Source organism: Diachasmimorpha longicaudata, chromosome 2 (assembly GCF_034640455.1).
Source record: "Diachasmimorpha longicaudata isolate KC_UGA_2023 chromosome 2, iyDiaLong2, whole genome shotgun sequence".
In the NCBI taxonomy this organism is placed as follows: Eukaryota; Metazoa; Arthropoda; class Insecta; order Hymenoptera; family Braconidae; genus Diachasmimorpha; species Diachasmimorpha longicaudata.
This window is the reverse complement of record NC_087226.1, coordinates 9,447,890-9,469,951: the sequence shown is the minus strand read 5'-3', so window position 1 is coordinate 9,469,951 and position 22,062 is coordinate 9,447,890. Positions and strand designations below refer to the sequence as shown.

Genomic DNA, 22,062 nt, shown 5'->3' with positions numbered 1-22,062 from the left:
AAAACATGAAAAACAACATGTCATGTTGCATGGGGTTTGTATCTCCAACCAATCGCCGTTGGACTGCGGTGCATTTGTTGGTGCGCAAGCGTTAGCTGACAATGCAGGGAGATCGAGAAAGAGAGTACATGCTCTCGTCCTCTCGTACACCCACTGATTTGGGCAGGGTTGGCAATAGATGCAGTTAGTCGCAGTTTGTTTTCGATGTATTACAGTTGAAGTACTTGTGAATTTTCCGGGTGATAAGGGAAGTGCTTGAGCACCACTGCTTGTACCATTGTATGAGTTTTCCTCAGGGTTTCTCAGTTGGTCATTCGGTTTTTTTTGCTACTCAGTGACACACGTCGTGAAGTCTCTGCGAGCTGGGAAATTATCTCTATCGGTATTGCTTCGAAATTCCGAGTGCAGGGGAATAAGATTCGGTGATATATGAAATGAAAGGTCGAACAAAGTCACACGAGTCTAGAATTATTGGGTAATTATAACTGTTTACTGCGGTTTCAACGCTTTGAGAAAAAAACTTGCCGACGAATTCCTGGGGATTTTGCCGCTGCTACTGGTTTAGAAGTGTGTGTGTGTGTTGTGTTGAAGTGCGATATTTGTTGTGGTAGTATCACCGTTTCCGAGGGACTGTGAAAATTTTGACGGCCAGTACTGTTGCTCGTCTCCACCAAATTTCAGTTAATTTTTTTTTCTTTTAATCCGCAGTGAAATCTACAGTTTAGCGCTCTCTGTCTTTGGTGACTATCTCTCTCTCTCCTTCCCTCTCTCTCTCTATTTTATGTTATTTTTCTTTTTCTTTTTTCGGTTATTTTAACGTTACGTAAAGTTATCGAGAGGTGGACAATCACGATATTGTTGAAATACAAGGCGTTATGCTAATGGTGAAGCGAAAGTGAAACGTGGATTAATGGGATATGGGAAAATTATGAAATTTCGGAGGGGCTTGGGAAATTGCACTGGATCTTTGGAGATTGCTGGAGGGGAGAGTGACAGCATTTAGAGGATTTTCGGGATTCTGAGACCTAGGGCGAGTGTAATAACACGGTTATTGTCATTAACACTGTGATTTCAACTCTCTTCTGGCTCTTCCTATTCAATTGATTTTGCCAATTGTCATTTGTGGTATCGTCAGTGTCTTTTAACACCACTGAGATGCCGTTGTTCGGTAGAAAAGAGTCCAACAAAAAACTCAAGAAGGATGGCAAGGACGATAAATCCCCCTCCGTTGATGATAAATATGTACTTAAGGAGCTCCTCGGAACGTAAGTTTTCCTCCAAGAATTATCAATTTTTATTTCTCTCCGTTATTTATTACTGTTCATTTTTTTTCTGTATGATACACAAGTCACGTGGATGATTCAGTTTTTGTCCAGACGGAGGAGTCATATGTTTGATTGACTTCGCCTGGTGGACAGCTGGTCAATCTGTCCATCCAGGCTTTCCAAATAGCTTTTGTTATCACTGAATTGTGCGTACTTTTCCTTCCCCATGTTGACACACAATAGTACCGAGTGATTGACTAATGCTCGCTCCCTGTGATTAATGAAAACGACTCGAATTACCTAGATCTCTATCGTTGAAATGTAACAGAAATCTTGTGGCAAGTGTCAAATGCCCATCCACCAACTTATTATTATTCGTTGCATAACTTGTTATTGTAGAGGAAAAAGCGGGTATTGTATCATCTCGGAATTGAATATTTTCCAGTGGACGATATGAAAATAGAGTACATCTATTAGCTTCATTGATTTATCTTGATTTCTCAATAACTCCCAGACAAATGAGCCAATTCCAATGAATCTAAATTCATGATTAAAAAAAATCCTGAGATTTCCCTTATTAATATTGCAGATAAAAAAATGTCTTCAATCGCAAAAGAAGATTGCCTCATGAATTAAAAAAAAACTCACGATTAATAAAACAACTGCGAATTGTTATTTTCCAGCGGAGCATTCTCAGAAGTGAGACTAGCCGAGAGTAAGGAAAGACCGGGACAAATGTTTGCGGTGAAAATAATTGATAAAAAGGCACTGAAAGGCAAGGAGGATTCGTTGGAGAATGAAATAAGAGTGTTACGAAGGTAGGAAATTTTTAACTAGTTGATTGTTACGACTAATCCTAATCCTTTTTTACCCCTTGTATTCGTTTGACTCCTAAAAATATCACTCCCGAAGTGGTAATAAAATATATGATAAATATCTGACGCATTGAACTGTTCTTTGTCTATAAAATGTCTCGGAGGAGTGGCCCATTGCGATAATGTTATTAATCTATTATTTAAACATTTCTTTACTTAATTATACGTAACCATTGATTGATGATAAAACTTGACTTTAGCACTTAGTTCCAAAGAAATCGCTTGTTGGAACTTGAGTATTTGTTATTTGGCATGCTTTCTATCTTATTGCGCGCCGCTTATATTCCACTTTAAGCCATTTCGCGTCTCACATAAATACATATTAATTGAAAATGTATATTTTGTGAGTCATATATGTTCATATGTATGCATACAAAACATTTCACTTACAGAATAATCATAGAAACATGTGTATATTTATGAAAATTCTTATTTCATAAATAACTGCGAGGGTGGGGTCACTGGATTGTAATAAATATTCAGGTCAATTACGGATTTTTTGGCCATTTGTTGAAGGCTTTGGAGCCACTCACAGGAATGAAGATGTTACTGTAACTGTAGGGAGGAGAAATAATAGAAAATACAAGTCACCTATCAGATTCCCCATCGACATTGACCCGTGTAATACACCAATAGCCAATACTATTGACTTATTCATTCAATTCATCAATTCTCCTATCGATGATGGTCATTTTATTCTGTAATTATTTTTTCCAATTAGGCTTTTACGTACAGGATTTGGATTATCAAAGAAATTTAACAAAAAAAATAAGTATTCCATTAGATTTTATTATGTAATTGTGTATGGTATTTATTGTAATTCGTAGGTTCAGTGAAACAGTGACACCACAGAGTGGTGCAGGCCCGATGTCGGATAGTAGTGGCGAAAGAGGATGGTAAGTGTGGGCCCACATTAACGGGAACCAGGCTACCTATACCACCCTTTTTTATATAAATAGAATAATCTATTGTACGAGATTATCATTTACAATATTATTTATTCATTTTTATGTTCCGTTGATTGTCAATCAAAATTTTGCATAATCACTCATTCAAGATATACTGAGAACAAAAACTGCACTCATTTTCTATTGAAATTATAAAAAAGTACTAGCACGATGAGTCATGGGATCTGAGAGTCATGGCATTGAGATTTAGAGGCCATTAGTTTTTTTATTTTCAACTCACTGTAACTGTTCATGAGCATCAAATTCACAAACTTATGATTTATGGTATTGGAGACGAGTTCACTGTCTTCATGGTGACACATTTCATTTCTGTCAATTAATTTTATTCGATGTGTTGTGATACACTGAGGAAAGTGCGATTGCCAATTCACTGTTTTAGAACCACCCAGTTATGATGGATTTAAAATTAGCGAAAAATTTCTGTCAGGCGTATTGGTCTATTGTAGGCTAGTTGGATAAATCAAAATCTTAATAATAAGTGTTCTTGCTTCGAGAGCAAACCATATACTTTTTTTTCTCATCGTTTGATTCTCACTGAGTTTTATCTGATGTTTCGATTATTTAGTAAACATTGCATTGGTGTTTCCCGTAAGACCATGAAAATTTTTACATTACCAATCATTTAAATCACACTGACAACAAAAACTGCACATATTTCTTATTCAACTTCAGAAAAAAAAACCAGCACGATGAGTCACGAGAACTGTGAATCATGACATTGAGATTTATTGGCCATTTATTTTTCTCATACATTCATTCATTTTATAACCTGTTTTCGAATTTGCAGTGAGATAAGTTCATTGTCTTCTCGTCGACACACGGTTCATTTTGTTGATTAATTAAATTCATGAATGGACAATTATTAATTAATTTATCAAAATTTTAATTGAAACTTTCGTTTTTGGACATTTCGCCGGTTTTAGCGTCATCCAGATATGACAGATCAGTGATATTCAATTTATCATTCAAGGTCGGGTCTTATTTTCCATACTGATGTACTTGACATCAGTCACCCACGTGTAGTTATTCGCTGCTATCTTATCCACTAATAATGAAAGAAATTCATTGATAATGGTTTTAACAACAATATCGTCATTAGTATCATAATTCTGACACGAATCACATCCCTCAATGAGTATTATTGTTAGCGTGTCGATGTCGGCCCAATGGGTGTGAAATATATCTGAAAAAATCACTCAACTATGAATTTTCGGAATTTCATCTACTAATAATAATATATCGCTAAAATAATATGATAAATAATATACTAGATGTATCCTTAATCGCAGCTGCTCAATTATCTTCTGTACTTATTTGTTTTACCTATTGTACTGCGCTACTGCATGTATGCACGTCTTTTCGCTGCTTCTTATGTCTTTCTTTATTTTTTTTTCTTTGTGATATTTATGTTATATAACAGCCGTATGGTATGATCGAGTATTGAGCATTAATTGATATGCATAAATGGGCCGAATTCAATGGGCAACCTTCGTGATGGAGTAATTAATTGTGAGCAGGTGACGGCTGGCCTTTTGAGGCATCAGCTTACTCCGTCCAAGAGTTATCATGTCATGAAGCCGAGGGTAGTCAATGATTCGCCAGTGGAACATATGATTAGGACTAATCTAGGAATGTACAACTATTTTTGGGGCATTAGCAAACTCTTTTGCACTTGGAAAGCATTTCTTCGTACGATTATTTAACTCTCCAACCTTGGGGTTCCTTTGAATAATGTTCTTGCACTGAAAAATCAAAGGCATCGTATGCCTTCGTTTCAAGAACTCTGTAAAATAGTTTAACTTATAAATTTCCCATGTTTATTGGCCGTTTATCAATATGAGAATGTTCAATAGAGACTTGAAATAACAGGACAATTCCATATATTTATTGATAGACTTCTCACAGGAATTGCTCGATCTCCGTTTCTTCTACTCTAATTTTCAGTTTGGTTCATTGAATAATTTTTTTTTGAAAATTCAAACTAAGAATCACTTGCAAAAATACAATAGAATTTTCCACCAAATTTGTTAGATTTTTCTATGATTTTTTTTCGCACGTGTTCCACTGGGAAATATTTGGCTAATTTCGACTTCTTCGTAAAGTCGTTGTTAATTCACGTGTGATACAATTTAATGCTGAGGTTATAAGATTGCGGATGGGAATAAGAACTGGATAATTCATATTTCAACTCCATTGAATTGATCTAATAAACACGTCCATCTCCATCATCATTTGGAATTAAAAATGGAATGCGGAGTTGGCATTTTATTTAGATGAGTTACATGAAATGGTTGTTTTAGGTTGAAACATCCGAATATCGTTCAGCTGCTGGAGACATTTGAGGATAAACATAAAGTTTATCTCATAATGGAATTGTAAGTGTCTCCAGGGATAATCGTCACCTGCAATTGTAATTGTTCAGTCAATTCATTATGATGTATGATGTTCAAAGGGTGACGGGAGGAGAATTGTTCGACAGAATAGTGGAGAAGGGATCGTACACGGAGAAAGATGCCTCAGGGTTGATAAGACAAGTGTTGGAGGCAGTGGACTATATGCATGAACAGGGTGTTGTTCATCGGGATTTGAAGCCTGAAAATCTTCTGTATTATAGTCCGGATGAGGATAGTAAAATTATGATAAGTGACTTTGGTCTTTCGAAAATGGAGGATTCGGGGATCATGGCGACTGCTTGTGGTACTCCGGGATATGTTGGTATGTTGAGAAATCAACGATGGAGTTAAATATATATTTCCCAGGGATTTTTGTTGTATTGTGACATTTCGAGAAATCTCAGTTTCCATATACGTTAACAATTGATAAGGTCTCCGAAATCAAATTGAAAATCACACTGTTTTAAATTCCAAGTCATAAATTTACTATTTTTTTCCTGACAATTATGTTCGAAGCTGATTGCTAGTTAATTGTTTTATAGGAATGTTCAAGATTTATTCGTTGCAGACTCGTTTAATAGGCAATGGCCTGTGTCAACAATAGGCTTGAATAAATTTTCGAATATTCCCACAAAACAAACGAAGTAGTTGAATAATAATTTCAATAATCACGACATCTAGCTCCCGAAGTACTGGCACAAAGGCCCTATGGGAAGGCCGTCGATGTGTGGAGCATAGGGGTCATATCGTACATCCTATTATGTGGTTATCCACCATTCTACGACGAGAGTGATGCCAATCTGTTCGCTCAAATTTTGAAAGGTAATAGTTTTCGTTTGCCACCTAGAACTAACACATCTCTCAAATACCAATTTGCCATTTGTGTACTCTACAAAGATTCTTCCACGATATCAAGACAACACTTAATCACGTATGAACGATGAAATCTCTGATATATCCTGACTAAATTAATTACAGCCTCGATTGTGTAATTCCCTTGACTTGTAAGTAACTGGTGTGGAAATTCTCAAATCAACAATTTCTATCCGACCTCTCACACTTGATTTATCGCCATTTTTGATCCCTCTTATCCCGATTTAGTGCCAGTGAAAGTTAACCAGACTGTTACAGGTGAGTTTGAATTCGATTCACCATACTGGGACGACATAAGTGATTCAGCCAAGGATTTCATTCACAAACTCATGTGCGTTAATGTCGATGAGCGGTACACTTGCAAGCAGGCTCTGGCACATCCATGGTTTGTTTCATTATCTTTTGCAATAACCGTGTTATCACTATCATTAACATTCCTGGGCTTTTATCACGTGGATGAAAAAAATTTACTGAAAAATTCTATTCAATTTCGGTTGAATTCTATTGGAGACATTATTATATATTTTCTCATTGAAAAAACAAAATCCATCATTTTTTCTTCTTCACAAATTCCATGGGATTTCCGATCAAATGCTTTGGACTTTTTCATAAAAATTTTTCGTACACGCATCCATAATCCATAATTCATCGTAATCATTGTGTGCGATAATGTTTCTAGGATATCAGGAAATGCAGCAAGCAATAAGAATATCCACGGTACTGTATCGGAACAACTTAAAAAGAACTTTGCCAAGTCGAGGTGGAAGGTTAGTACAATTGAATCATTTGCAATCATCTCATTATCTGTATTTACTCGCCAGGCTCCTCAGGAAAGTCTCCCTGTTGTCTCATGGTTGCAGCAAGCCTATCACGCGGCCACGGTCATACGTCAGATGCAGAGGCTGGCACTGAACAGCGGGCAACAACAACAGCAACAGCAGCAACAACGGGGACAGGGATCCCTAGGTACGACCGGCCCCTCTCTAGGCAACCCAACGGTATCCAGAGGGGATCAATCGCAAATAACCAATCCGAATCATCGCCATCGAACATCGGGAGCAACACCAAATACATACAACTGAAAGAAATACTTGAACCACCGATTAATCCACCTACTTTACCTAATGCTTCTTGCTCACAAATGTACTTTCGTCACAAACGCTTTAAGCTTCCGTGGCATAATACACGCACGGCACTTACGACACTCTTTGGAAAAAATATCTATCCAGTTAGAAAACAGCATAGACACAAAAAATCTTGAATCTCAAATGCTCTCATTTTTGGAGAAATTTAATGAGCCTTGAATTATCAATATCTCGTGAACGAGTGATGGGATTGCGAAGGGTCAGGAGGCGCTTGAAGCGAAAATTTGCAAATATTTAATCCTCCCGGTCGCGAGATATTGGTGATTGAATTTTTTTCCATCTTCTCTACTGTTAGTTTTTCGTTTCACTTTTGAATAGACACTTTTGTTTTTCGAACACATCGACATTCCTTTAGGTCTGATTTACGAATGATACAACGACATATCGTTTTAGATCATTTTATTTTAGTTGTTTTTTGTTCAGTTTTTTTAGTTTACGAGGCGGGATAATGTATTTTAGGAAACGATAAAATAGTAAGTATAGAAAAAATGAAGATATTTTTGCGGAGACAAAATATTTGTCGAACCATCTGATTAATGACAGCTCACCATTTAAATTAAGATATTTTTTGAGAATAATTAATGGTTAATGAAATAGCTATGAGCAATAATGAAGTTTATGATACATAAGAAATTCTAGAGAACGAAAAGTAAATTTTGTCATTTCATTATTAATATGCATATATGATATTGGATTATAACGTCGCAATATGAAGGTCAAAACTCGCTACAACGTATATGAATATTATTATAAACATTCTGATGAGCCATACCATACTAATTGATGTTGCACCGTTGGAAATAATTTCACATTGTGAATTCCACGGGAGTGACTCTCTCAATACATGTATTCGTGTATATGTATATTGTACATATATAAAAAATTCTATACATAATTTCTGCTGATATTTTTAACGGAATTGTATGTACAATGCACTATACTATACTATAGATAGTTCGTTATATAATTGTATATGGCATTTTAATGAAAACTTGTATCAAAGCTGACTGAGATGCATCATAAGTGAGTGATGACTAATGCAGGTAGATTTGAGGCATGAATTTTTCAAACAATTGTAGAAGAGTCTCATTGATGTGTTTTATATAATTATTTTTCATAATAATATTACATCGATTTTATTCATTATTACTTCTCTCCTTTTTTTCTGTGAAAACATGCACACACTTTTCCTCATGTAAATAACGTAATCAGATATATATTTTTATTATTTCACCTATAAAAACTCGAATTATAGAATTTGTATCTTAGTCAGCGTGATTATTCTTTCCTCTCTGTGGGTAACTATCAAAAATTTATTAACAAAATGCAAAAGGTGGGATTGAGAATAAGGATTAAATTATCAAATTCATATTGTTGATGCTAGATATTATAGATATTTGATTTATGTCATTTCGTACTGCGGAATGGAATGCTTAATTCAATAGGAATGACACGTAATTTCTTTGAAAATTTGTAACTATAAAATGTGAATGCCATTTTTCGGGAATATATCAATTGAGATGTTTAAACTTTGCTTCGTTCTGTCTCGAATACCGCTTTTAACCGTGGAAAAATTGTGAATTTACGTGCATTTCACGGTGGTCCGTCCGACCCTTAGCCATATTGTTGAGTTCAGATGGATGAATATGTATACAAGATTTAAAAAAAAAGGTTTGTTGAGCGGAGTACCGTATTTAGTGATATATTTCCAGAGAAAAACGTAATTATTCGTTTCTATACGTGTGTAAGTTTTTCTTTTATTTGCAAATGAAAAATCAGAGCAATATATTCAGATGATATATTAAAGAAAATATGTACAGTGCTTATGATTATTATAATGTTACTCGAAAATACACATATTTCTGAAATTGAACGGACTTTCTTTCTCAAATTCGTGGTTGAAAAAAAAACACCAATGGCAGGTGAAAATTTGTGACATTTTTTGTCTTTATTTTAATGACAATTATGATTGGTATTACATTATTATTTGGATATATACAATCCCAGCGTTAAAGATTTTTTAAAATCAATAGTTATTAACACTTATAAATTTTCAAAAGGAAAATTTGTATTCTCTCACGATGGCATGAAAATGTTTCATAATACTTGTTGAAATGCAGTGTAGAGTGGCGTAATAATAACAAGAAATAATAACAGGGATGAATTTTCCGTCTAATATCATCTCATGCATCGTAAGCTGCCAGCGCGTCTTGTAACTTAGCTACAATATTTTGGTAAAAACGAATTTGCTCAGTGAGATGGTTCTTCATGGCTTGTTGGATATGCACCTCTCGTTCTGTTTGGAAATGTACTTCTTCAGCCATTAGAGTTCGGGCTATGACATCGGTTTTTCGCGAAAGCTCTCGCAGTTGATTTGATTCCATTTTATGCTCAGTTACCAAACGTTCACAATCTCTTCTTTTTTGCACCGCGCTCTGGATAAACAAAAATACAAAAATGTAAAAATGAATTGGTTCATGGATAATTCCTGAACAAGCAGTAGATTGCTGTCCATAAAGACTTGTTTGCGGCGCTTATTGATAATATTCAAATTGATGATAATTACCTTGTGAATACCTATAACATCAGTAAATCCTCCAATAATTCCTCTGTATATGTGAAACTTATCTGCAAGGGGTTCCCAGTCAAACTTAGGTTGATCCTCATACAACTTGCCAATATCATTATACGCTTCTCCAGTTAATTTTAAAGCTTGAGTGAGTCTACCCACGTCTCCCTCCAAAGCGTGCCCAAGTGAAACAAAAGATTGTCCGATTTTTTGGAATTCTCGTTTGTACAATCCTTGATGTTTCTTCCCCTGATCCATAGCCATAGCCATAAAATTCTTAACAACGGGATCCAACCCATTGATAAATCGCGAAAAAGCATCGATTTGAATGTCAACTTTAATGGCATCTAGTGAGGTGTCTGAACACTGAATCGCGTTGAAGTAATTTACCCCCAACAGTTCATCTTTCTCCGCTGCTCGTTTTCCAGCCTTCCAGCGTTTTTCATCTGTACACGTTATAAAATGCTCCCAAACTCGACTGCGAGATAGAACGGGATGTCTGCAGACATAATCAACAAATTCCTGGAGTTGCGTTCGTCGATGCTCAATGAATTGTTCTTCGTATCTTCCGGATATTTGTTTGTCCGGGAGGGGGGGAATCGATATAAAGCAGAATTTCTCTTCTAGTCTTTCGTGCAACCAGTCAAAGCGTTTGTATCTTCGAGAGACTTGGATGTTATTAAACTGCAATAACAGAACGTTTTATTAGCTATAATCTTTGTGGTGGCGCTGAATTGTTTATTCACAAGCACAATATTGATGATCAGATAAATCATCAAGCAAAAAATGTACGTCTGTATATCATACCGTGGGCGTAAGTTGATAAACTATAAAGCTTTTGAGACCCTTGAGTTTCGACTCCTTTTTCGGTGACGTTATGATGCAACTATAATGCTCTCCCGTTGGCAGCCACATACACCGGCCATCCTCCGTTTCCTCGATAAAAACCTTCTCACTCTCCGGAACCGGAACTGTTCTGTTTCCCAGAAGATAGCTATCCTCTCCAGATTTTATAAGCGTTGAGAATTTATTATTTTTCTTTGGTACATTTGGAATTGTCCTCTCCGGTATGACCGAGTGGATGGCTTGCATTGAAGCATTATCGAGACTCGATTGCCCGGATATTCGATTGTATTCAGTATTTGCGGGGGGTACGTAGGCCTGGGTCTGTCCAACTTCCGAATCATCGTCCCAGTCGTCATCCCAATAGTCTCCTGAGCTCTGGGTCATAGCTGCAGGGGCTGGGCTTTCAACGGCTTCGACATATGCTGCCGGAAAGAGCCCTGATTTGTTGTGCTGATTGTATCCTTCGCACCACCCATCACCCACATTCTCCCGAATTACAGTGAGAATTTCACCGGCTGTTATCGACAACTCAGCGGTTCCTGCCTCTCCAGAGAAGTCGTATACTGCTCTGACCTATCCATAAGGAGTAATTTGTTTTCTTAAAATGAATGAATCAGAAAATGTTGGCCCTGTTTATATGCATGGGAAAAAGTCGGTTATCAATGAACTTTTTGCAACAAATATTGATATTATTATTATTTAAATCTAGAGATAACAATGGGTTTGAAAAATACATGCGTATGATATGATATCATTGCAAACCTGCTGGCCTTCCATATCTCCTCCCACGTCCGAAAACTTCCCCTCAATGTAGAAACTTCTCGAAAAAACCTTTAAAATTTTATATAAAGCTACACCAGTCGCTCGTGACAATTTCTACTGCTATTTCAACCCACTGGAAATCTCCCTCGATGTAGGAATCCACATCGTCACGGACAACTGGAATGAATAAAAAAAAAGAAACAACGGGATATTATTCAGAATTTTATTTGAACATATAGAACGCATATTATGATAATGCGACATCAACCACCTGTCGATAGCCCCCTTATTCCTATCAGCATCAATAAATAATATACATACTGAGAATATATTATATCAGCCAATTGTGAAGATAAATACCAGTTGATTTGTTGTGCATCCGGAATCAGTGTAACATTGGTAACGGATGCTAACGCTATTGCAAATCAGTAAAACTCCTTGGAACGAAAAGATAATATTTCTTGCCAACAAAACAAGGAATATAAATCTATAAAACGTGCTTCACTCCGATTTTTGCAGTTGAATGTTTCAACAAAGGAGGCGGTGAACACGGTGACATTCAACGTTTGTGCCAGTGATCCGCCTGTGGTTCACGTAGGGAACAGCTGTGTGAACAATGGCGACATCTCCAACTATTCTCTGCTCCAAAATGGACCAATCAACTGCGATATGTTTCAAACGCGAGTAATAACCTAACACATTATCACGATTCTTCTTCACTTGAAGAAAATCATTGTTAATTGATTTTTAAGATGTCAGTATTACGTACTAGTCTCGCGGGACGAAATAAATTGAGATCTTTTGGTACTGCAGTTGTGGATAGTGTAAAAAATGTCGAAAAGTCGGAGAAAGCAAAGACAACTATCATAGAACGATGGAGTAAGTTATTACCATAATTTCATTCACGATTGTTTTCCTAATTAATTATTTATTGAGAGCTCCTGCCCATCCTGCTTTTATCCCTTCATCGTATTTTGAGGTTAGGCCCAAACGCGGCAAAGTGAATATTTTTTATTTCTCGTCAAATGTTTTCCAACAAAGTGACGATTAGGTTTAGTCTCTAGACTCATTATAAAGGGAAGACTTTACAGATTTACAATAAAATAATGATTTATTTTTTCCAACCCTGACAGCGACTTCTGCACGGCCGTATGATCGTCAATAAAATGGATATAATTTTTTTCAGAGTTATATTGGAAGAATCTCTACCTTGATTATAAAGATGTAGGTGTCGATGTTGTTAAAGAATGCAGAAATCGTCCAGTCAAAGCAGGAGCTTATTTCTCAGGTTCAGATCCACTCAACTCACTTTATATTCCACAATTTGTTTTTCTTTTTTTTCATTAAACTCTTCATCAATTTTTGATCGATTTAGTTCTAGCAGGCTGCTACTACCTCTCCAAGACAAATCCAGATTTATGCACCTTTCGAGAAGAACTCTTGAAAAATTCTATGCGACTGATGTACGTTGGTGAATCAACGCGGAATCCCACTTCTATGAGTCATGTGTTGCACATGAAAGAATGCCTAAATAACAATATCATACGAAGGCTGAATCTGGGGGTTATGTCGTTCATATGGTTGGATAATTACAGTGATCGGTGTGCGTTGTACAAAGTACAATGTAACTATTTGAAGCCCGAATACACGAGCTTTCACGAGAGAATTGTGGATGTGGGGTTCTTAGGGAAGTGGTGGATACTTGAGGATAAAATGAAGAATTATGACATTAATGAAATTGAATTTAGCTAAACTGATATTTATTTTTTTGTAGAAAATAAACTCTAGGATAATTTCATCATTTACAGTTTGTTGGGTGTTGTTCAAGTCGGGCTAGTGAGGGAAGTATCCTCAGGATTCTGAAACAATAAAGAATGCGATGAATGGAAATATTAAAAGACTCTGTTACACTTTGAAACACAGTAGAACGGTTTCCAACAGTGTGACCAGTATTGTAAACTTCGATAACAATCTCGAACACAGTACAACATACCAATTGCATAAACAATCGCTGTGCGACAAGGCACATACACCATTATCCGATGTGGACGATCAGCAAAGGGTTCTGGCTTTGAGAAATGTCTGCAATTGGGATCAACCCTGCATTCCCCTCCAAATTCCTTATCATCACTGTTTAATACAACTTTGTAAGCCCCCGGATTGGGAACCCCAATGGCATAATCGGGAAATGATTGTGTTGGATGGAAATTGAATACAAAGACGAGTCCAGCTCTGTCGAAAACTATGACCTTGTCTCCCTCATGTTTCCAACTGACGTAACCCGGATTCGCTGCCAACCAGCCATACTTCTCCTCTAAGAGATTCATTGCTCGATCCCAATTGTTCATGTACTTGTACTTTAGAAGATCGTCGTCAACAAGGTTCCACTGGCGTCTAGCGTAGTGGTAACTACTGTTGTTGCCTGCCCGAGGGAAGTCTAACCATTCAGGATGGCCGAATTCATTGCCTGAAGGAGAGTATTTGATTTCAAAGGATGAAATGTGACAGAACTTGGAGAATTATGTCCTTCTGATTCAGTATTCAGTAACATGGAGTAATTGAAAAGTGATGTAATCATTTTGAGAGAGATATCTTGAGATTTTTCTAAATTGGTAAGAATATCTCAATTGTCTTTTCTCTATTTTATTAGCACAGAGAAAAAAACAGAAAGGCATTGTGAATCGCAAGAGAAACTTTTAGGAAATCCGTGCACTTTGAATATAAATATAAACCTAGGGTTATCGATCATACATAGACTGGGTCAACTAACTCACCGATAAAATTGAGATAAGCTTCACCACCGAGTCCATGTGTAACAAGTCGGATTAAATTGTGGAGAGCAATGCCTCGGGATATAACTGGATTCGGTTCACTGATAACGCTCATGTGGGTGTACATATCCTTATCCATCAGCCAAAAAGCTATGGTTTTATCACCGACCAGGGCCTGATCATGTGATTCAGCGTAAGCGACAGCTTTCTCCATCCATCTTCGATTAGTGAGGGTCCAGACAATGTCACCCATATTCCAATCATCATCTCGGTATTCTTTCAAGAGTTTTATCCACTTATCAGGAATAGCCATGGCTAAACGATAATCGAAACCAATGCCACCTTCATCCACTGGTCTTTAAAATAAAAATATTTCATGACTCCGAAGGTTTCATTATTTTTTTACGTGAAAACTATTTGAGACTGCAAATGCAAAAAAAATTACCTGCACATGGCTGGCATACCGCTAACATCTTCAGCAATTGTAACAATGTCTGGATATAAACGGTGTAACATATGATTGGCCATCATCAAATATATAATTCCCTCCACATCAACATTGAGCCCAAAATATTCTTCATAATTTCCGCTGAAACCTTGTCCTAAACCTCTCGAGTGATATAACATTGAAGTTACCCCATCGAATCTTGAATAAAAAAAATTATAAGTTGATCAGCAGATTGAGAGTCAGTTGAGTGTCATTCGTAAAGTCTATCTGTAGTTATTTCTCAACTCCTCCCAACGAATTAGGGATCATTTCTGTAATCGTCTATATAGACTACTTGTGTCATTGATTAACAAATAATATTTATTGTATCATACCTGTATCCATCAAAGCGATACTCGTCGACGTACCACCGCAAATTCGACAGTAAAAATTTCAAGACGTCATAGTTTCCGTAATTAAACAATCTACTGTCCCAAAGAGGATGTTCTCCTCTCGATCCAGAATGGAAAAAGCAGGCATCGGTGCTATCGAACATATTGAGTCCGTCGACAGTATTTTTGCATGCATGAGAATGAACCATATCAAGTAAAACGAACAGTCCATGTTCGTGAGCAACGTCAATCAACTCTTTGAGCTCCTCAGGGGTGCCATACCTCGAGGATGCGGCGTAGAACGACGTCACCTGGTACCCAAAACTAGCATAATAAGCGTGCTCCATAATGGCCATGAGCTGGATGCAGTTGTACCCCTGCTTCACAATCCTTGGAATAATGCTTTTTGCGAACTCCAAATATGTTCCGACTCTTAATTCACTCGTTGCAATCCCCACATGACACTCGTAAATCCGAAGACTCTTGGGTTTTCTTGGCTTTGGATTTTTCCATTTGTAGAGGTTCTGGGGCTCAGGATGCCAAAGACGTTGTTTGTAATTTGTACCTTCATTTTTATGTTGAGGGGCTGTGACGTACGTCGCCCACGGACTCAATCGTTCCAGCAATTGACCACTTCCATCTTCCACTATGATTTTTACCTCTGAGAGGTGCTTGATGGGGCAGGTTCCATCAGCATTCGGGGGAAGTTTCAATTCCCATTTACCAAATTCTTGTTTAGTATACGGATTTTTCTTTCGGTCCCAATTATCTAAGAAAAATTACTCCGTAAAATAATTATGCGGTGATTTTATTCTTCTTAATTATCCATTGGTGTCACTAAAATATACTTCACTGTTAGCACGACTTAACATCGTGGCAAGAATTAACGAAAAAGTTGATTTAGTAAGTAATAATTATCGATGTTATTATAAATGGATTGTGACAGATAGTAGGGGATATTTACTTACTAAAATCACCAGTTAAATACAGTTGTTTAGCACCTGGAGCCCATTCGCGAGCCGTTACCCCATTGCTTCCATCGATAATAATTCCAAAGTACTCATAAGCTCTCGAGAATTTATCCAAACTATTATCTCCGGCTTCAATTTTTTCAATGTAGTCCTTGAACAGAGCATATCTACACGAAAAAAATACACGATGTTAAACTTAAAACTACATTTTTATGATCAAATTGAATAGCATCGAATATATGAGATTTTGTACCTTTTTCGGAATTCATTTTCGTAGGGTTTTAGGTAAGGATCCCTCTCCAAAAGTTTGTCAATCTCAGGTACGTCCACCTTGGATGGATCCATGCTAGACCAATGGCCACCCATTCTATTTTTATCTCAAAGTCAAATTCGAACTAAAGTGACAACTATATACAAGCGCTATGTAACAGAGATATATAGGGAGTGTGTGCATGTGACAACGTATACAGGCAATGTGTCGGAGATGAACCGCGAGACCGGCTCGAGATGCATGAATGACAAGTCAAGGTGACTTGGTATCAATCCCCCTCTGCCCTGACAAGAAACATTTGTCTTCTGAATCGCATCTCTGGACTTTGTCCTTGTTTATAGCGGATAACTAGGAGTTTCCAATTTTTTTTACAACTCCCACGTCGTGCGAGGTTGTGACCAGATGACTATTGTTGCACCTTTGTCACATGAATGTGAAACCATTGTTACTGTTGTTAATGTTTATTGTGGGTGGATTTTTATGGAGCGACTATTGAAAAAGTAATTTTTGCGCCATTCACCCACGATTTGAATGTCTCTCCGGGGGTTACCTCCATTAAAATACGATATCAGTGACCGATAAGAAAAAAAATTATGTTTTACTGAGAATAATATATGAATGATGTTTCGCAAGGGTGATAAGGATCACGAGGATTCTTTTGTCAGAAGGCACACGTTCTCCCGCGCATGCGTATCTAGGGTTATTCGACGGAAGACATATTTTCCCGGGAAAGAGATAGTAGTCAAAGTGCTCGCTACAATAGACGTCAAGTTATTATTGTCACTTGCAAATGCCACGTAAAAGTGGACAATTTTATAAATATGGAAGCAAGAATATGGGTATATAATAGTTGCAAAACTATAAAATTATAGATAATAATTTACCTTGTTAGCCTATGCATGCCTCCATCTTTAACGCTGTCATTGAGAACGTACCTTTAGTATTCTTTGTCGGTCGACGTTGGCCAGTGCACGCCCCAGCCACATCAAACGCATCGATCACGGTCCACAACTCAAAACACTTTGAAATCCAAACTTTAAAAACTTGACTACTATTCAAAAATGGAAGACGTAAAACTTGAAATCATGGATGAAACTAACGCTGATTGTCTCTGTGGGCATTCCTACGATAGTGAACAGTTCATGATACAGTGTGATGTGTGTAAAAAGTGGTATCACGGAGTGTAAGTTTACTTGGACAAACACCTTGTTAATCCATCTAGATTTCAAAAAAAAATAATATAATTTTTGAGACGTTAATAGCGCATTTTTCGAGGCAACTGTTGTTTTGTTATCCACCGTTTTCTCAAGAATGTAAAGTTGTCCAGTCAGGAAGTTCATGGAAAAAAATCGCTCAAATTTTTTAGACGCTCTAATGTTTTTGTTGTGGGTAACATAACCTCAATGCACTGCACCTGAAAACTCTTGGCATTTATCGAGTTATGTTTCCTGTTTAATTGCAGATGCGTGTCCATTAAGGAATATATGTCAATAGATCTGGATAAATACCACTGTCCACGCTGTGATATCACTCATGGGCCTTCCCGTCGTAAGCATATTTAAGTCTACTATGATCTCTCGAATATTTTAACTATAAATTTTTCACATAAGACCCCAAGACCTCAAATCAAGTTATTGAATTTATATTATTCCACTGCTAATTACAATTAACCGCCACAATTATTGCCGTAATTATGTTTGTCAATGAAAGTTTTCCACTGATTACGAGCGATTTTATTGTACTGGGCCTAGACTTTTACAAACTTTTCTGACATTGTTACGAAACCTGCCTTCAAATTCTTCAGCCAACGATAATCCGCGTTTTAAAACTTTTCCAAAAGTAAATTTTTGCAGAGCAGCTTCTACAAAAATGATTTATCCAAATGAAGAATTTAAAAAATCTCATATATCCATCGAAAACCAATCAATAGACACACTCACTGAACTTCCCATCTCTTTTAGCAAAAGTAAGAATGAACTGGCATCGCCACGAATACTCCGAACCCGATGCCGACACAAAACCAGTCCAAACAGGCACTCCCGTCTTCATTCGAGAGCTCAAATCGCGACATTTTCCAAAAGCTGATGAGATCGTAAAAAACGTCAGAGGCCAGCAACTCACCCTGCAGTACCTCGAAGCAAACGGTTTCGAGAATCCCTTCATAATAGACGGAAAAGACGGTCTCGATATGACCGTTCCTCCTCCAAACTTTAGTGTGTACGACGTTGCAAGTTACGTTGGAGGTGATCGAGAGATGGATGTCATTGACGTAACACGGCAGAACAACGTCCGAATGAAATTACGTGATTTCGTCGAGTACTACAATGACCCAGGTAGAACAAGGGTTTTCAACGTTATCAGTTTGGAGTTCACTGCCACTCCGCTGTCACAAATGGTGGAGGCCCCTTACATTGCTCGTAAATTAGACTGGGTGAATTCGGTCTGGCCTCGAGAAATGGCAGACGATCATGAGTTCAAACGTCCAGAGGTCCAGAAGTATTGTCTCATGGGGGTTAAGGACAGCTACACAGACTTTCACATAGACTTCGGTGGTACCTCAGTATGGTACCATGTATTGAAGGGGGAAAAAGTATTTTATCTTATAAAACCCACTCCTGCTAATATCCAATTGTATCATCAATGGATGAGCAGTTCGAGTCAGAGTGAAACATTCTTCGGAGATCAAGCTGATGCCTGCTACAAATGTGTTTTGAAGCAAGGCCAGACCATGATGATACCCACTGGCTGGATTCATGCCGTCCTCACACCTGTGGACTCCCTCGTCTTCGGTGGGAATTTCGTACACAGTTTAAACATTCCCATGCAGATACAGATTTATGAACTAGAGAGGAAGATGAAGACACCTGCTAAGTACCAGTACCCAGGTTTCGAAACCATCAACTGGCTCGCGGCGAAGAAACTCTTAAAGGAATTAAAAGATCTCAATCACGATGGAAAGAAATGTCCGGAGTACTTTCTCCAAGGAATAAAGGCACTCCTGGTAATTTTGAAACAGTGGAATACCGATAAGGACTATAATACAGTGAGTAGAAGTCAAATTCCTCGGATTATAAACAGTCAGAAATTGTTGAAAGAGCTCAGCAAAGAGATTCGACATGCTGAGAGGTTCTTAATGACTCTTAATCCACCTAAACCAGAGCGTGAAAGCAAGAGAAAAAAACGAAAGCCTGTGAATAAGGATTTTGTGGATTTCGAGGCGGCTGAGAAACTCACGGAAAATGCATTTAAAGCGAAGATTGGGAAAATTGAGAGACTTGGTTCTGAAATTCAATCACTGAATTCCCCCATTAAAACCTGCATAAAATTAACACTTCCTAAAAATATTATTAACTTACACACCACTGGAAAAACAGATCTCAAGAGTTTGGATAAGAGAAAACACGAGAGCCTCAGTCGTTTGTCGAAACCGGGGAAGCAGAGCCCAACAGTAATAAGGATCAAACTGGGGGACAATGAAGTTGTTAGAAGTACACATGAGAAAGTCAATGTCTACGGCAATTTTGCAATTGATTCATCAATCGAAACGCAGAAAGAGTTTACGTGGAAGAAGACGTCGATCTACGATTTCCATGATGGGAGCAATGAGAGCGATCATGGAGGGGGTTTTACTATTGATGAGGCACCGAAGAAGAAGAAATCGTCAAAGTCCGGGGGCAATAAGAAAAGTAAGAAGATGGAGCAGATGCAGATGATAGACGATGCACCGAAGAATGGGATTGAAGAACTTTTGAAAGCTTCCGCTTATGCACTTACTTCTTCTGGGTCGAGAATCGAAACTGGGTATGTTTGTCGATTGTGGATGTATCATTTCAAAATATTATTACAATTAGAAGGATTGGAGATGCGAAAGATAATTTATAGGCAAGTAAATTAGCGATTTAATTTATTTTGCCTTTTTTAGGGTTCCCACGATTCCGACGCAGACGCAGATTGGGTAAGTATACCTTTGGGAATGCTTCTGATTAATCGTATTTTCTTCCATACAGTTGATTGATTAGCCTCTTCATTTGATCAATCGATGTCTTAGTATTTATAAATTGAAAACGTACAGTTCTGGCAGGGCATCACCATCGACGCGCGAGGCTATTGCGGGAATGCTGTCGTTCAGCGAGCAGTGTTACTCGACTCAAACTGGTACTTCAAAAAAAGGCAGTGCTAAGGCTCGAACAGTTGAGTACCATGAGGATGAGGATGACCAGTCGATAGAGAATATTGATAAAGTCCATCAAGACGACGACTTCAGTGAGTCATAAATAAGGTCATGAGTATTTCTTATCTGTCCTTTGGATTGTCATCGATTAATTTATATTGCAGTTTATCCAGCGTTAGATGCCTCTGACGATGAGGAATACATTTTCAAGCCACGGGGGAAACGACGGGTCGATGAAGCTTGGAATCCAAAAGCACGTGTTGGTCCGCTTTTACCTAAGACTAATCGACCTGCTAGAGAAGGAGCGAAGAAAACTTCCGTGGAGAAGGGGCTAGAAGCTGCTGCTGCTAAACGAGCTAAACTTGCGGTAATTTTACTTTTCGTAGGCTAGGCTTTTGTCTAATTTCAAAAAAATTCAAATATGAAAATGATATAACTATTCGTCTAAATTACATACTACATTCTTCAATGTATTAATAATAATAGATGGAATTGAAAATGGAATTTTTTTGTAGACGACGTCGAAGCGTATATCAAAAAAACAGAAGAAGGAACTGAAAGCGGCTGCTAAGGCGGTAGTGAAACCAACAGGCTCGGTGCAGTCGACGACTATCAATGAAATACCTCCGTCATCTGTAATTAGTTACAGCTCCATTCTAACCAGTCCCAACAGACTGAAGGACGTGAAGGCGAAGCTAGCAGCGCCTGTTCCCATTGGTAATCTCCAGCCCATCCCCCTATTCAATTGATTTTAATTAATCGTACGATGTTGACGTCATGTGACTTTATTTTCAGAACGCAAACCGAGGAAGGGTATGAAAACAGCGAAGCAGCGCCTGGGAAAAATTCTAAAACTTCATAAAATGATGCATTGAATCACACATCATCCATCCGTCTTTATGCATTGTATATTACTGTAAATATTGTACACTGATGGGTTTTTACGACTTTTTTTTCATACAATAGTGAATAACAAATGTTCAGTTATTTCGAATGAGATTCAGTGGTATGGCGAGCGTTTATTATTATTTTGATCTTATTTATGTGAACTCAGTTTTTCGGTTTTCAGAATCATTTGACGAACTATTGCTACGTTGACCATTCAGTATTAATGAGAACATCCTTAGTTTTATTTTAGTGATTTATAGGTATAAATGTATCATGTGTATTGCAGCATATTGTCCAATTTTATTATTAAATATTTTTTACTGATCATTTTTGTGCCATGGCTTATTGTTAATTAATTATCCTGAGCAAATCCAAATGAAATCCTGCATACAAAATCAAAAAATGAAACACAATGCTTTGTCACATGAAACATTAGATTCTTTTCTTCTAGATACAGGTTCTGGGGAGAAAAAAA

General features: G+C 37.5%; 5 protein-coding genes across 7 annotated transcripts; 3 read left to right on the top strand and 2 right to left on the bottom strand.

Annotated features, from left to right (window-relative positions):
* The first annotated feature begins 201 nt into the window (after window positions 1-201).
* LOC135159820 (calcium/calmodulin-dependent protein kinase type 1) lies at window positions 202-7,482 on the top strand. Its single transcript, XM_064115897.1, is given in 10 exon segments — window positions 202-1,265; window positions 1,949-2,083; window positions 2,968-3,036; window positions 5,409-5,483; window positions 5,561-5,823; window positions 6,183-6,323; window positions 6,633-6,759; window positions 7,054-7,141; window positions 7,235-7,290; window positions 7,292-7,482. Coding segments are annotated over 10 exon segments (1,113 nt in total). The 5' UTR covers window positions 202-1,155; the 3' UTR covers window positions 7,341-7,482.
* Window positions 7,483-9,437: 1,955 nt separating this feature from the next.
* LOC135159811 (sorting nexin lst-4) lies at window positions 9,438-13,130 on the bottom strand. Its single transcript, XM_064115882.1, has 5 exons — window positions 12,906-13,130; window positions 11,697-11,873; window positions 10,896-11,507; window positions 10,086-10,772; window positions 9,438-9,954 (listed from the first exon to the last, which is right to left on the bottom strand). The coding sequence occupies exons 2-5, from the start codon at window positions 11,709-11,711 to the stop codon at window positions 9,703-9,705; spliced, it is 1,566 nt and encodes a 521-aa protein (XP_063971952.1). The 5' UTR covers window positions 11,712-11,873; window positions 12,906-13,130; the 3' UTR covers window positions 9,438-9,702.
* On the top strand, window positions 11,897-13,497 carry LOC135159823 (mitochondrial import inner membrane translocase subunit Tim29). Its single transcript, XM_064115902.1, has 3 exons — window positions 11,897-12,575; window positions 12,883-12,984; window positions 13,072-13,497. Exons 1-3 carry the CDS (start codon window positions 12,449-12,451, stop codon window positions 13,446-13,448), a joined length of 606 nt encoding a protein of 201 aa, XP_063971972.1. The 5' UTR covers window positions 11,897-12,448; the 3' UTR covers window positions 13,449-13,497.
* LOC135159806 (1,4-alpha-glucan-branching enzyme) lies at window positions 13,435-16,774 on the bottom strand. The gene is made up of 7 exons (XM_064115874.1): window positions 16,511-16,774; window positions 16,255-16,424; window positions 15,290-16,055; window positions 14,913-15,113; window positions 14,471-14,823; window positions 13,690-14,163; window positions 13,435-13,555 (listed from the first exon to the last, which is right to left on the bottom strand). The coding sequence occupies exons 1-7, from the start codon at window positions 16,621-16,623 to the stop codon at window positions 13,548-13,550; spliced, it is 2,085 nt and encodes a 694-aa protein (XP_063971944.1). The 5' UTR covers window positions 16,624-16,774; the 3' UTR covers window positions 13,435-13,547.
* Window positions 16,775-17,248: 474 nt separating this feature from the next.
* LOC135159802 (histone lysine demethylase PHF8-like) lies at window positions 17,249-21,914 on the top strand. 3 transcript variants are annotated; one of them, XM_064115859.1, is made up of 9 exons: window positions 17,249-17,711; window positions 17,791-17,913; window positions 17,991-18,076; window positions 18,490-20,329; window positions 20,451-20,483; window positions 20,601-20,791; window positions 20,864-21,066; window positions 21,215-21,416; window positions 21,495-21,914. In XM_064115859.1, the coding sequence occupies exons 2-9, from the start codon at window positions 17,867-17,869 to the stop codon at window positions 21,572-21,574; spliced, it is 2,682 nt and encodes an 893-aa protein (XP_063971929.1). In that variant the 5' UTR covers window positions 17,249-17,711; window positions 17,791-17,866; the 3' UTR covers window positions 21,575-21,914. The 3 variants fall into 3 exon arrangements, with proteins under 3 accessions (XP_063971929.1, XP_063971928.1, XP_063971927.1); XM_064115858.1 differs by lacking the exon at window positions 17,791-17,913 and having other exon boundaries at window positions 20,610-20,791; XM_064115857.1 differs by lacking the exon at window positions 17,791-17,913.
* Window positions 21,915-22,062: the final 148 nt, after the last annotated feature.

Bases quoted from the DNA above. Each gene is read 5' to 3' on its own strand.
- LOC135159811 (XM_064115882.1), bottom strand. The intron at 10,773-10,895 runs GTATGATATACA...CTGTTATTGCAG, and splicing joins TTTATCAACTTACGCCCACG to TTTAATAACATCCAAGTCTC. The intron at 9,955-10,085 runs GTAATTATCATC...TTGTTTATCCAG, and splicing joins ATGTTATAGGTATTCACAAG to AGCGCGGTGCAAAAAAGAAG.
- LOC135159823 (XM_064115902.1), top strand. From the start codon at position 12,449: ATGTCAGTATTACGTACTAGTCTCGCGGGACGAAATAAATTGAGATCT. The intron at 12,576-12,882 runs GTAAGTTATTAC...AATTTTTTTCAG, and splicing joins AACTATCATAGAACGATGGA to AGTTATATTGGAAGAATCTC. The intron at 12,985-13,071 runs GTTCAGATCCAC...TGATCGATTTAG, and splicing joins AGCAGGAGCTTATTTCTCAG to TTCTAGCAGGCTGCTACTAC.
- LOC135159806 (XM_064115874.1), bottom strand. From the start codon at position 16,623: ATGGGTGGCCATTGGTCTAGCATGGATCCATCCAAGGTGGACGTACCT. The intron at 16,425-16,510 runs GTACAAAATCTC...TTTTTCGTGTAG, and splicing joins GAAAATGAATTCCGAAAAAG to ATATGCTCTGTTCAAGGACT. The intron at 14,164-14,470 runs GTGAGTTAGTTG...ACTCTCCTTCAG, and splicing joins AGCTTATCTCAATTTTATCG to GCAATGAATTCGGCCATCCT.
- LOC135159802 (XM_064115857.1), top strand. From the start codon at position 17,590: ATGGAAGACGTAAAACTTGAAATCATGGATGAAACTAACGCTGATTGT. The intron at 20,330-20,450 runs GTATGTTTGTCG...TGCCTTTTTTAG, and splicing joins GGGTCGAGAATCGAAACTGG to GGTTCCCACGATTCCGACGC. The intron at 20,792-20,863 runs GTGAGTCATAAA...TTTATATTGCAG, and splicing joins CCATCAAGACGACGACTTCA to TTTATCCAGCGTTAGATGCC.